At 38.1% G+C, this 15,277-nt stretch overlaps 1 protein-coding gene across 2 annotated transcripts in view; it reads left to right on the forward strand.

The window, feature by feature from the left end:
* Nucleotides 1-15,277, forward strand: part of ITPR2 (inositol 1,4,5-trisphosphate receptor type 2) — a 405,501-nt gene that overhangs the window by 211,222 nt on the left and 179,002 nt on the right. For both annotated transcript variants that reach the window (XM_081129350.1, XM_081129351.1), the window contains exons 35-37: nt 6,893-7,083; nt 8,388-8,530; nt 12,178-12,286. In XM_081129350.1, the coding sequence (XP_080985476.1) occupies nt 6,893-7,083; nt 8,388-8,530; nt 12,178-12,286 (443 nt within the window). The remainder of the gene's footprint in view (nt 1-6,892; nt 7,084-8,387; nt 8,531-12,177; nt 12,287-15,277) is intronic.

The raw sequence follows: 15,277 nt of genomic DNA on the forward strand, positions 1-15,277 counted from the left end.
TTCTAGACTGACAGGCTAGCAGACATTTGTGACGCTCTGCTATCACAAGCCAGTTTAAACAAACATTACCTGTTTTGTACCTTGAAGATACAAAATATGGGTGAATGTTAATGCCTTTGGTCAGTTATTGTTCCTCAGTTGACTCCTTTATATAAAACACAACAGTACATGTTAGAAGTACTTTGAGAAAAAGCTTCCAAGAATGACTTTCATATTATTTCACTTAAAAAAGAATTTTGTCCCATATGTTTCATAATCTTCAAATGACTCGGGGGGATTAATATTGGGTACTTTGTTGGCAACATGCTTTTTTTTCCAAATGGAAATTCTGTGAAATATCTTTTACAAATGGTTTGAATAATCAACATTAATCTTCAAGCCAATTAGTCCCCCCCATTTTAAACATGTATAAAATACTAACCCTTTGAGAAAAGAAATTCAGTCTCTATTAAAACAAATATATCTATTTTCATGTATCTAGGCTGTTATAATTGATTATAAAAAGAGTTTGACATAATATGTTCCTGTAATTATGGTTTTTTAAAACTATTATTTAAAAAAATTAAATCTGCATATGTTACAAGATAGAACAAAATCATCAAATTTGTCATGTATTTATTAATTCAGCTGACTTTTAATGATCCTTTATTATCTGAGAGACATTACTGTAGTTATTGGGGAAATGCAATCTGTCAAACCACATTTCCTGCCCTCAATGAATTTCTGACACATCCAGTGTAGAAACAAGATGTACAGAAATCACAAAGCAGTAAAACTAAGCACCTCATCTGTTACATAGTTCTAGAGTCTGACTTAATGCCTAGAGCACAGTAGGTACTCAGTGAATATTTATTGCATGAATAAAATAAATGGAAGATTACAAATAAATGAATGAATATTCTACTCTTGTCATTGGCTGCATAATATTCTTTTTTAAGATATGTTTGTATTGATTTCAGAGAGTTCAGGAAGGGAGAGGGAGAGAAATAGAAACAACAGTGGTGAGAGGCATTGATCGGCTGCCTCCTGTGCATCCCCAGTGGATCAAGCCCACAACCCGGCATGTGCCCTGACTGGGAATCAAACCGTGACTTTCTGGTTCATAGGTCGGTGCTCAACCACTGAGCCACCCTGGCCAGACTGCATAATATTCTATTGTGTGCCTCTATTCTAATTTACTTAACCCCTCTGTTGGATATTTACGTTGTTTCCACTCATTTTGCACACGAGGGGGAATAGGGTAGCTACCCAGGAGTAGAATTTCTGGGTATTTTAATTTTGACAGATGCTGTCTTCTATAGAGATGGTTCAGTTTACGTGCCACAAGCAATGTGGGAGGGTATCTTTCCCCTGGATAATGTGGTATGTTCTCAAATCCTTCAATTTTTGCCAATCTTTTATAAGTAAAAAATATCATTACAGTTTCGATGCATGTATCTTTTTATGAGTGAGGGGAAAAACCTTTCTATAGGATTGTCGGTGTTATTTCCTTTGCAGTAAACTGTCATTGTTTGTGCTTTGCTTCCTTTCCTAAAGGCTTTCTTTTTCTGAATAATTTGTTTAGCTCTTTATTTATTAAGGAAACGAACTCTTTGCGTATAAGTAACTATTTTTTCTTCTCATTTGTCATACGAATTTTTTAAAATTTATTTATTTAGAAACTTATTTTCTTTTAGGCTTTTTAGATTCTCTTTTATCTTCAGAATGTCCTTGATCAGTCTGAGTTGTTTTTTTTAAAATTCCCGCTGAGAGTTTTCATGGTTGTAGGTTTTCTGTCTGTCTATTTGTGTTTTTGATGTGGCTGTTTACAAGTTTGAATTATCTGGAATATATTTAGTTGTAAGGTATAGAATCAACTTTATTTGTTCCAGATGACTAGTCAGCTGTGCCAATACTAGTTCTTGCATAACCCATAAGATTATATTTTTTATTCAATTGGGGGATTAATTCAGTATAGTTTGAGTGCCAAACAGGAAAGATGCATTTCATATCTTTAATGTTCTTCATGCTTAAGAACACTGGTGCTTCAGTACAGATGTCTCCTGGATATGTTGACATGATACAGAGAGGGTGCCACTCTGCCCAGCCCGTTGCCCCTCTCCCGTGCACCTGCCTGAGGGCCCGTGCAGTAGGGCTTGACAACCAACCACGTGTTCTAATTAATGCTTACACTTTCTGTAGCCTTTCCCCTACCTGCCAGTTTATCTTTCTAAGCATTTTTTCCAGGGCACCTCTCACTGTAATCTGTGTGTTCTCAGACATTTTGGTCTGGCAGATATCATCAGTAACTTTGTCTAATTAATTTTTTTACATAATATGCAATATTTAATGAATAATAATTAGAAATAGATTTTGATTACATCTTAAAATGACTGCTTAACTTGTCATATCCAGAGAATTTTCAGAATTTATAAGTCTAATTAGTAGGTTAGCCTAATGATCAAAGTACCTGTGAATGAAGATAGCTCATTTTAGAGAACAAGCTGTCTCTAGGCAGAGTTCTACAGAAGATAAATGCATGAATAACAGCCCATGCTCTTGCCTGTTAGTTTTCTAAGGACTCCATATACTTACTCTCTGACGAAATATTCTTAGCAAGGTAGTATTTCAGTTACACTCGAACTTAGCAGCAAAGTAGGAGCATGTCATTTTAAAGCATTTTAAAATTTAATGTGACCACTAAAGCACACAGTTGGAGTTAATGCTACGTGCCAGAAGAATGACTAGTGGTAGTAAATTTGTTCTTATTTATCGAGAGGAAGAGGGAACGAGGAATAACCATTAATCCCAAGAATACATCTTAGTTCACATTTCAGTATAGTGCTCATAACGTAAGTTTTCTAGCTTAATAAAAGTAAGCTAAGTTTTGATCATTTTTGGTTGCATTTGAAATATATTGTTCTACTTCTTAATATTCTTGTGAGATCATGAATGAATTCTTTTCTTTTTCTAGTCACAACATTTTTCTGCTTTAATTTTAAAACAATATATGGAAAGCCAAATTTGCATTGTCAACTTTGCTTTCAAATTCCTATTTATAATATTTTGACAGTGCAGAGAATCTATTTCAGGCCATGTTTTTAAAGGTATTAATTTACATTTGCTTGAACAATTTTTATTAGTATCTACGCAGCTGACTTACTTCAACCCAAGTCCTCTTTTCCCCAGTTGAATAGTTGATTTTCTTTTATTTCCTAGAAATTGTGATTTAGCCCTTGGCTAGAGTTTACCTTTGGCCATGAGAAAATAGTATATTTTACCCAGTTAATTTATATTGTGCAATTTGTGCTAAGACAGGAGACTAGAAAATACCAATTAAAGTGGCACAGTTTTGAGAAAACGAAAAAGAAAAAAATCCCTTTAAGCAAATGTTGGGATATTGGAGTCTCCCCAGCCTGGTTTGCCCATGGTGCTGGCCATAGTGGGATCAAGGCAGCAGCTCACGGGGGCATCAGGAAATCTGGCAGGTGGGTGAGATTTTCCTGACTCACTAAACGGGGGGTGGCTGCATTGCTCAGAATAACAGAGGTGCTGCCATCGGGTTACATTCCCACTGGTGTCATTAGAAAAATATTCATTGAGCACTTCTTTGTGTAAGTTATACTCATGGCAGCAACACTTATTTGATGGTTGGTTGTGTCTAATGTACCTGATTCCTAAAGGGGAGATAAATCCCAGCGCCCCTTCCGAATTTGTTTAAATCGTATTAGAAACTTGGTTGTAACATGTTTTGAGCAATATTAAGGTTCATAGTTTTTGTTGCTTAGAAAATAATATATAAGCAGTATTATCCTCTAACTTGTAAATGATTAGAGCAAACCCAGCTTATGTGCGAAGGAGCCAGAAAGGATGAGTCTTGCCAAGATTTGGTCGCGGTGCAGGATTAAGTATTTATAAAAATATGTGCAGCTTGGCAGTGTCTGTCCGTCAGATGGGACAGGAGTACAGTTGCTCTGCTGTGAGTGATGGACATAAACAGACACCGTCATGTATGCTTCAGAAAAGGGAAATTTATAATGAATATTAGGAAAAACATTCATTAGGGAAATCTAGGCAGTGGTGTCATCGTTTGTCTTATTATTTCCTTGAAACTTCAGCCTGAGCTGTTTAATTGGTAGCTTTTTGTGTCCGTAGCTAAAATTGTTTATTTTCAAAGAAGTTTTTAGGTGTCTTTCAGCTTCATTACTGGCTGCTATTGTTGTTTTCCTTTCAAGCCAGATTTATTCATTCATTCTCATCCCCCCCCCCCCGCCCCATTCTTCTCTTCCTTTTTTCATTCATTTAAATAAGTCTTCCAGTGGCTACCATAATAACTTGAAATAATATCCCTTATGTAGCTGTCTCTTGACTTAGCAGCTCTAAATAATGTCCCTGTGCTCCACACCATGAAAAGATTATCACCTTGGTCTTTGTTCCTGCCCTTTTCTTTTTCAGCCAGTTTTTCAAATGTTTATTTGTACAATCATAATTTAATTCCAAAAATTTCTTTCTTTTTCCTGATTTTCTAATTTTTTGGATGCAGTGTGCCTCAAATTCTTTGAGGACAGTCATTAGTATTTTGCCCTTCCCCGAATCATGTCTGTGCGTGGGGCCGGTTCGCCTTAGTGCCTTGGTTTCCCTGTGGCTCTTGGTGGTGTGTTCATAGTCACAGAAGTCTGTAAGGACTGCCGCAGGTTTCCACTGCAGTTTTGAAGGTCTGTTCCTTCCCTTCCTTCCTTCCTTCCTTCCTTCCTTCCTTCCTTCCTTCCTTCCTTCCTTCCTTCCTTCCTTCCTTCCTTCCTTCCTTCCTTCCTTCCTTCCAATACAGTATTTATTTGTCTTCCCTCTGTCAAACCCTGAGCCAACCACTCTCCTCAGGCTGCCTGGGAAGGTATAGAAAAAGGAGCACACGGGGCAGACGGGACACGGGAGGAAGACTCTGGGAGGTGGAGGTGAAGATGAGAAAGGCCACCCTCAGGCAGAAGAGCCCCCTGGCCACTGAGGGGGCAGAGCCCGGATGGCAGAGGAGAGCTGCTGCTTCAGGGATGGGTTCCTGGCGTAACCAGGATGTGACGCCCAGACACAGTCCCCAGGCCAGCCCCAGAGCCAGCCAGCCACCCCTGCTGTGGCAGCCCCCGCCCCCATGAACTTGGCTGCTCTGTCGCTGCCCCTGGAAATGGCACTGGCCTGAAAGACCAGCTAGAAATAAGTGAAGTTGGGCGACGTGGGGCCGCCAAGCTGCGGAGGTTCTCATCGGTCACTGTCCTCTCGTCCTAGCGCCGCTGCTGACAGCGACCGGCTCGGCAGCGGAGAGGGGCTCCTGCCCCCGGAGGGGCCGGGACAGAGCTGGCCGGGCTGCATTTTCAGGGCCCGGGGGGCTGTGGGGCTGTGGCAGGAGGGCTGCTCCCCGTGCAGAGAAGACAAGTGGAAGGTCGACTTCCCTACTAGCATGCTCGCATAAATGACGGGCTGACCCGGGGTCCCAGAGTTGGGGTGAGGGGCTGTGCAAATGATATGCAGGCTTCCCTTTGGGGGGTGTGTGTGTGTGTGTGTGTGTGTGTGTGTGTGCGTGCGGCAGAAGACAGGCTGAGAGTACCGACAGGTGTTGAAAGAAGGAGGGCTTTGCTCAGGGGTCAGGGGTCAGGGGTCAGGGGTCAGGGGTCGGAGTCTTCCTCGTATCTTTTTCCTGGGGCTGCCCCTTCTCTCTGCCCTGTTCTGCGTCTTATTTGAGGAAGCCCTTTGGAGCTACCTCAAGCTGCCTTCCGCCTCTCCATCGAGCCCTGGCCCCTCCACCTGGCAGTCTCCCCAGGCAGAGAGTCCACTTTCTGGAGAGAAGGTCTGTTTCTTTCCTACCTTTATCCTTTAGTAGAACCTGCTGCTGCTGCTAGCCACTCCGTGTAGGCTAGTCAGAGGGAGGAGGGCCTCCAATTCCCCACCCCTTTCCCCCTCGGTGCGGGCTGGCCACGCCCCAGGGAGACCTGTTCTGGCTCGGAGCCCCTGTAAGGCAGCTTCTCCTCCTTCCCTTCCTTCTGACGGACTCAGCCCATCTCCACTCTGCAACAACGCCTCGACATTGCTGTTTTCCTCATGACAAGCATTCGCATTCTGTCATATTATCCCATAAGTCTGATAAAATATAAATGTGATTTGATTTGAGGAAGAAGGACACGTACTGTGTGCCGTTTTCCAATGCAGGTTTTTAATTGTTTTCCATTAAAATATTTTTCTTTCAGGTATTTTACCACCTAAAATTTTGTGTGTATGTACATGCATGTGCACAAATACACACTAATTAGTCAATGGGCCGGCAGGACTTTATTACGTGTTTTCTGTCTGTTCTCTTATTTTTCTTGGTACCTGGGAAGGTACATATTTGCATGGTTATTATACAGCGTTTTCCTATAGTGATGCTGTATAAAGTACATTTCAAACATTAGTCCTCAAGAAATCAAATAAGTTCTTGAATGTTTAATGAGCCCACTTTAATAACTGGTCTTGAAAATTGAACTACTTTTAGGTTAAAAGCTTTTGAAGCTGTATAAAATAATTTAATGGCAGAGTTTAAAGACTTGATGCTTTTTTTTTCTTTTTAATTAACATATAACATTGTATTAAGGTGTACAATGTAATGATTTGCTACAAGTATATATTGAAAAATAATTACCATTATAAATTTAGTTGACATCTGCCACCTCATATAGTTATAGATTTTTTTTGATGAAAGCTTTTAAAATCTACTCTTTAGCAACTTTCAAATATACACTACAATCTTATTGTATATTACATTCCAGAACTCATGTATATCTTACGTTTTTTCTCTTTTATTTGTTCTCTGTTTATAAGATTATTTTGGTAACATGTAAGAAGCTTTAGTCAGGGTAAGAGGGAAATGTTTAAAATCTTTCTTTTTCAGCCAAGAATCGTGGCATTGCTATCCCAGTGGATTTGGATAGCCAAGTTAATACTCTTTTCATGAAGAGCCATTCAAATATGGTGCAGAGAGCGGCCATGGGTTGGAGACTGTCAGCTCGCTCTGGACCACGCTTTAAGGAAGCTCTTGGAGGGCCTGCTTGGGATTATAGAAATATTATTGAAAAGTTACAGGTACGACGCAAGCATGAAATGGCATTAATATTTTTTAAATTACATTTTTAATAGATGTAGTTACACAAATAAGATATGGTTGAAAATATCAGATTCTAGTTGGGGACCAGGCTTTATTTTATAATTTCCTACCAGTCATATTGGATTAGATCTCACCCATATGAATTCGTTTTACCTTAATTACCTCTGGAAAGGCCCATTTCCAATTATAGTCACATTGTGAAGTACTGGGGCTTAGGACTTGGACTTTAATACAGGAGTTTTGAGGGAGACAAAATTCAACCCATAACAAACATCCTCCCACCCATGTAACTGGAGCGAATGAAGGTATGGTGTTGAAGAAATTGTCTGTTCGTGAACTGGAATAAATATTATGAGAGGTCACATGTAGATTAATTGGTGGAGGTTTAGAATTTTAATAGATTAGCATTATATGTGATTAAAAAGACAAGTTAGACTCCATATGAAGAACTCAAAGGCTATAGGTCATTAAAATTTTGGGGGGAAATGCCATTATATGTGATTAAGCATTTATTGGTTTGTAGAATAGGATTATCAGACAGAGACTAGAGGAAGGCAGATGAGTTAAGAATTACTAACGGTCCCAGCCAGGTGGCATATGAATGAACTGAAGAAACAGGTGTTGCGTACAATAATGAAGGTGGGGTCAACAGACCTACTGGCTGTTGGGTAGAGAGAGAAGGCATGAGAGGCATTTAAGAGGCACGGGTGATTGGAGACTAGGTGATATTATTTAGACTCTTCATTGTGAGAGGGAAGGAATTTATATATTATAAATTTATGTATTATCAATCCCTTCCAAGAATGTATTATTTTTTTCAAATAATACATCATGGAGTTTCCCCATTGGAAGAAATGGTTAGTTCTGGATGACCAATGACACATAGAAAGTCTTTTTTTTTTTTTTAGCTCTTCCACAGGCATGCTCCAATTTTTTTTTAATTTGATGAATACCTGTCATGTCTCTGTTACAACCCTAAACACTGCAAGACCTGGAACAGTGTTTTGATTGACTTTTCATCTTGTGTGTAAATCCTTAGAAATCATATAAACCACCCACTCATCCCTTATTTTATAAGTGACAAAAGAGACCCAGGCAGCATTGATACAGAAAATCAGACTGCACTTAAAGTGCAGACATTGGGTGCTATGGGAAGGCGGGGTACATCTTCTGTGAAATTCCCACGTGTCATTCCTGGTTAGTACTCTAGGCTTGTCATATTTTCAAAGGATGAAGTCTGACTTAGGTCTTCCCATGAGTTCTCTTGTGTTTTCTTCCTTAGGATGTAGTGGCCTCCTTGGAGCAGCAGTTCAGCCCGATGATGCAGGCTGAATTCTCCGTGTTGGTTGATGTGTTGTACAGCCCAGAACTACTGTTCCCTGAGGGGAGTGATGCAAGGATCCGATGTGGTGCTTTCATGTCCAAGTAAGTGTCAACCTGTGATTCTGTTAGTGCTACCAAACTGAGATGGCCTCTAACGTTTCTGCTTTTTACTCTGCTGGCACATAGGACAGTCCATAGAGTATATCAAACATCTAAAATCCATGTTAAAATATACCTCCAAAATAATTTGATTTTATTGAAATTTTATGCTGGTAAAAGTCATTATATTTATTATTAAAATTTACTGAAAGCAGAATGTGTCATTATTGACACAAAATAACACATCAAATAACATTTTAGTTCTGATTCCTTTCTATACCTGTATGGTGTGATATTTAAAAGGAGTCCTGTTTAAAGTCACCAATTTTCATTCACATAGAAAGCAAATGGAGCTCACATCTATTGAGGTCTCACTGTGTGCATTATTGTTCCCTGTGTGTTTACCTATTTTATCTGATCTGCACAAGCACTCTTGAGAGATGGAGAGGTCAGCCTCATTTTAGAGATGAGGAAGCTGAGGTTCATGTGTACTTTAGGTCAAGAGCTGTTATGTCTCAGAGTGAGGATTCTGCCACGTAGCCCTGATGATCCTCTTCTGCAGCTCTTTCATTGACTTATTTTTCACAGCATTTTTGTGGTATTGTCAGACCGGTTATAGCTAACATATCCTAGAATATTTTCATTTTAATGGCAAGTGAAAATTTTCAAGGAAGACCTGTGAGTAGAAGCAGTTGTGAGAAAAAGTAGAACTAACCTCAGAAAGAAGAGACATGTCTTAATGTGGAGGGCACTTCATTGAGTGATTTGCAAGTAATCATGTGTAGACTAAGGTGGCCAGTGAGAGGCACTTGGTCTTCTTGGAGAGAGTATCTGGAGGGAGAGATGGTTGAGGCTGCCAAACCCTTAACCACCGTCCGTCACAGCTGACTCCTGTGTGGTTGAGGGTATGAGGATATTGAGAGAGGTCTCAACCTCCTCTGTTGACTGTGATGTACCAAGGCAGAAATCGAAGGACTAGGGGCCACAAGAAGTATGTTCCTTTCTTTTACCAGTTAAAGCTGAGATTTGGGGAGAGAAAAGATGTGGGATGAGAAGACCTAACTACAGGGATGATGTTGAAGAATAGGTGGAGTTTCTACATTATGGCCAGAATTATGGATTGTTGGCTCTCTATTTTAAGGGGATTAAGAAGAATGTGTTTGTCTGGACCCTTGCCAGTGTTGGTTAATGTGTTATTTTCTACACTCCAGAACTACTGTTCTATTTCACACTGTAAGACTTACCTGTCTTCTAATATGAATTTTTAAATAAAGAGGTCCAGAATGTCTGCAAAACTGATGACTGTGGAGGCCACTAGAAAAAAATGAGTAGCAGTATTGCCTAGTAATTCAGTATAAAAATAGGGTCCTTGAAAAATACACTTCACCTCCTATAAATATGTACCAACGTATAGAATATGAGTTAGAAAGTAGGTAATAAACCTGAGAATTTGAACTCTAGGAAATTAACATGATACTATTAACAGGACAGAGCAGGGGTTGGTAAACTCTGGCCCATAGGCTAAACTGGTTCCCTTGATTACTTTTGCAATGAAGTTTTATTGAAATACAACCCCACACATTCATTTAAAGACGAGTTAAAGAAAATGAGAATAGCCCGAGAGAGAAAAAAATCAAAAGGAATTTACAATGCCTACTGAAATCATTTTCATGCATTCAGAGACTATCATGTGAAAGGAAAGACCCAATAGGAGAAGTGGTAGAGAGGTAGGTTTTTTCCCTTGTCAGGAGAACTTTAGAACAGTTGTTCGGCCTGCTGGGCCTGGCCACATGGATATATAGCACCTTGCCCGGACTTCATATGTCTAAAAGGAAATCACTATTTCTTAACTCCTTCAGCATGACATAGATATTATTTCAAAGCATCACTGCCCATCTACTAGCCCAGTCTATAAATTTCAGGCATCTATGATCTGCCCTTCCTCCTCTTCTTCAACTTCCCACATGTCATGATTTGCCAAGTCTTGGCTATTTTATTTTATTTTTTATTAAAGTATAGTTGACATATAATATTATGTTAGTTTCAGGTGTCCAACATTTATATATCTTACAAAGTGATCACCACAAGTCTAGTGACCATCCGTCACTATACAAAGTTTTTATGAAATCAACTATATATTACATCCCTATGCCTTAATTCATGACTAGAAGTTTGTATCTCTCAATACCTTTTCCCTTTCGCACATTTCCCCCTCCTGCCCTCCCATCTGGCAGTCATCAGTTTGTTCTTTGTGTCTCTGAGTCTCTTTTGTTTTGTTTGTTGGTTTAGTTTTTTTAGATTCCAATTATAAGCAAAATCATATGATATTTGTCTTTCTCTGTCTGACTTATTTCACTTAACATAATATCCTCTAGGTCCATCCATGTTGTTGCAAATGGCAAGACTTCATTCTTTTTTATTGCTGAGTAATATTCCATATATACATACACACACACACACACACGCGCGCGTGCGCGCGCGCGAGTGATCAGTAAATTGTGTCGTGTCACCACAGAGTGGGGCTTTAGAATTTTTGCTTGAAGTCAGATGGACCTGGGACTATTTCCAGAAGCTACCACTTAATTGTGTAACTAGAGGCAAGTAGTTTTATCACTCTGGACCTCAGTTTTGTCATTAATAAAATTAGACTGGTATAGCCTGTAGCATTGGCTTGTTATAAGGATGGATTAAGGGAATCCATGAGAATTCCTTGTACATCATGCTGACACCTGATAAGCCACTTGCTATCTGTTATCTAGTGAAATGTCACTTTTTCCACAGTACTCCTATTATGTCACTGAAATCAGACCATTCCATTGTATTCTACATCATTTTGTTTTTCCAGGAAGACATATCTCACAAGGTCATCTTACAAATCTGATTTTAAGAACTAAATATGCTAAGCTCTAAATTCTGCTGATGAACAATTTTACTTGATTTTGAGTTGGCAGGGATGCTTATGTAACCGTGATCCTCAAGCTCTTCTCCTGACAGAACACCAGTGCAAAGGTTACCACTATAATATTAATTATTAGAATTTTTGTTCAAATTAGAACAAAAATAGTAAATGGATAGATGTCCAGATGTTACTTTTTAGTTGCTTTTGTTTTTGTTTTGCTTCTAATCACAAAACTGCTTACTTTTACTAGGCTCTAGCAGTGAAAAGTAGCACATCATTAATGGTGGAAACTGGACAGCAGCCCTTTATGCCAAGGTTGCATTGTTGTATACAGCTCCTTCTGCTGTGTAGTTAATGTAATATAGTACATAGAAAACAACATAGAAGCACATAATGTAATATACTGCAAATATTCATATTTTTCTTCTAGTAAAGTTGTTCTAGTTCATACGATGAGATTAAAGATAATCAGTGTTTCATGTTTTTTCAAAGAGTATTGTGTTCCACTAGCAGTACGCTATGTGAATAAATTTAGAAGCACTGGGATGTACTGCCTGTAAAACAAAGGATGCTTTATATTGCAAAGTCTATAGTTTAAATGTAATTAAAATATTTTTGAAAACAGGCATCTATCTTGTTTACTTCATAGTCTCAAATAATAGTATGATTTATTTCCCTCTAGCATGTAATGATAGTATATAGCTTGAAGGGAAATCACTGTCCTATTTAAGGTGTAATATTTTGCTTTAAGGTTGATTAATCACACAAAGAAACTCATGGAGAAAGAAGAAAAACTGTGCATTAAAATTCTTCAGACTTTACGAGAAATGCTAGAGAAGAAAGACAGCTTTGTGGAAGAGGTATTGTTACAAACCTTTTGGTATTTGAAAATAAAGTAGAATTTCTAGACTTCTGTAACCAATGAATTACAACAGGTTATTATATAATTACTTGTATTGATTAATAGTGTGTGTACTTAGATCTTAGATAAATTAGACAATTTGAGTTTTTATGGTATTCTTCTCTCATGTCTGCTTTCAATTGAGAAATAATTAAGATTAGAATGGCCCAGGTATTTGGTTTATTTGTTTTTATTGTATTTTATCTTGAATTTGTATATTTTTCTCATACAGCTTCAGTGGACCAATGAGCAACTGAGATGCATTATTAAGATTTCATATAAAGTTCTGCTGCATATTGAAATGTCCTATGCATTTTGGCACATGTTGGTTTTTATTGTAAATATGTGTTCATGTCATTTTCTATAATATTTTGCCAATTATTGCAAAATAATATAAAAAATGTGAAAATATATAAAAATACATGGGATAGTAAGTTTCTATTCTTAACTGTATTAATTTAAGTATTGCACAAATGATTTTCAGGGAGTACCAACTTAAATGATAATAATCGTTAGTTTGTTATTAAAAATGACAGCTCAGGTGCTCATTAAGAGATAGCTAGCAGCATGTTTAATACCCAAGGTTATATACTTAAGTATAAAATATAAATCTAGGGAATTTTTTATTTTTTATTGTAGCTAGCTACCTTTTACCTTTACGTTTGGTTTCAAACAAAATTTGTACCATGCTTCTTAATAACTTTTTGACCAGTTTTTGTAAATACTAATAATCTGGTACGTTTAATTTTATTTATTTATGTATATGCTGTTGAATTCCAAAAAGGATGTAATTGCAGGTTTTTCGTTTTTCTTTTTTTAAAATGTCTCTTCTAGAAAAAAAATCCAATGGAATCTTGAATATTAAATACTCTATTTGAATCACATGTTTGAGTCAGTAATCAAAATGACTTGCTTTACACTATTCTTTTTAATTTAAACTATATTTGGAAAACAGATTTCAAAATAAAGACAGTTAATGCAATTTTAGCAAATGTGTGTGACATAGGACTCAGAAAAAAGCTTGTACGTTTGCACATGTGGTATGCTGTTAAAAAATAGCAGAGCTTCTTAGGACTTTTGTTGTCTTTCTCTGATTCCTTAAAATATTGCTGTAGATTGTTTATTTTTGACTAAAGTGCTAGGTCCTAAAATAGAAAAATGGGGTTAATATAAATGTTTGACAGAAGTGTGAGGTTTATGATAACAGGTAAATTGTGCTTAACAGGAGATAAGTGATAAGCCTTCCAATTTTATGTAACAGATTATTATTGAACTAGCCTAAAGAAAAATAGGGAAGAAATCAAGTAAGACTTTCCTTTGACTAGCCAAGAGTATTTTAGTTTATTTCCTAAGCCATCCTAAATACATTACCCTGGCATCTATTTCTCCTTCCCATTCCCACCGCTATCACTAGTTTAGGCTTTCATAACTTCTTGTCTAGAAAACTCTAGTAGTCCATCCAGTTCCCTGCAGCCTCCTCGAAGGGAGGCAGGGCCGCTGTTCTCATATCTCCAAGGGGTACCGTTTGCATGAGATAAAACGTGAATGTCACCAGCGGGACAGAGCCCTCAGAGACGTTAGGATGAGTAAGGCTAGCTGGAGTTACTCCGTCATCTAACGTGTATGTTGGGAGCAGCTGTTAATTATCGGTTACTGTGCCTGGGCACTGGGGCTGAAGCCGTGGAGGACACAGCGCGCTAAGGGCCACCCTGGGGTAAGTTCACTGTTAAGCGGACTCCCGTCGAGGTCCGGCCTCAGGGACTCGAGTTGCGGGCCCTGCATTCAGTCTCCTGTGCTGCCCCCCACCTGCCTCATCCATTGCCTCGGGGAAGGCTTTTCCCCTGAGCCTTGCTGTCTGGAATCGTGGTTTGTTAAACCCAAACCAGCCTCTGTACGCTCAGCGTTGTCTTCGGGGAGCAGCTAATGGGCAGCTCTTACCATCTGTTTCAGCCAGTGGTGATTACTTCTCGTTAGAATTACCAAAAGACTCTGCCTTTCTTTTACGACTCTTCAGGCTGCTTCTGGGTGTTTATTCCAAGCTCCTTGTTTTATAAATGATGTCATTCAGACCCAGAAAAGTGACGTGATTTGCCCAAGGTCACACAGTGAGTGCCGGTACAGGGTTTAAATCAGAACTCCTTCCTCTATGCCTAATCTTATTTATTAGAGCACAGCCAACTTTTAGAAATGTTGTATCGCTATTAAGAAAGATTAATGTATTTTGTCCAGCATGTTTTTGAGTCCAATTTTTAAGTCATGGGCTGAGAGAGTACAAGATAGAATATAACACCTTTGATATCCCAGTTTTCTGATTCCATTAGCCTTCTCTATATGATATATTAAGGAAAGTCATCATTTAACTACCATTTTATCTAATAGTAAATTATTTTACAAACATTTACAATTTATTATACCTTTGATTACAATTCCTAAATTTTCCTTAATATTCTTTCTCATTTCATGTTCCTAAGTTTATGCGAAAGGTTGAGAGAGAAATGGGTGGGCAATATCTTGAAGATTCTCAACAGAGTAATATAAGCAAAGGAAATTGTAATTTTCTGTTATGTGTATCTGTATGTGAAGTCATCTAGTGATCTTATATGTACAGTATGTTATAGTATAATACTTTTTATGGAAGAACAAACATGAAAATTGTACATAGAAAGTATTTAAGAGGGAAAGTTACCTGAATTTTATAAAAATTCCATGTAAGTATTATTTGTTCAGTTGATTCTGATAGAAAAGCAAAAAATTACAAAGATTGTAACTCTAACAACCTCGAGAGCTCAGTATTCCTTTGGGATTGGCCATATTTGAAAGGCTTTTATAGGTAACAGCAGGCATATTTATTTGCACTTAAAAATATGTATTTTGGGAAATTTGAGGAGGGCAAGGAAAAAGAAGGAATGTTTTAAAATGGCTTTACGACAATATGATTCTTTTTGTTGTT

The sequence above is a fragment of the Miniopterus schreibersii genome (assembly GCF_964146895.1).
Source record: "Miniopterus schreibersii genome assembly, chromosome: 2".
In the NCBI taxonomy this organism is placed as follows: Eukaryota; Metazoa; Chordata; class Mammalia; order Chiroptera; family Miniopteridae; genus Miniopterus; species Miniopterus schreibersii.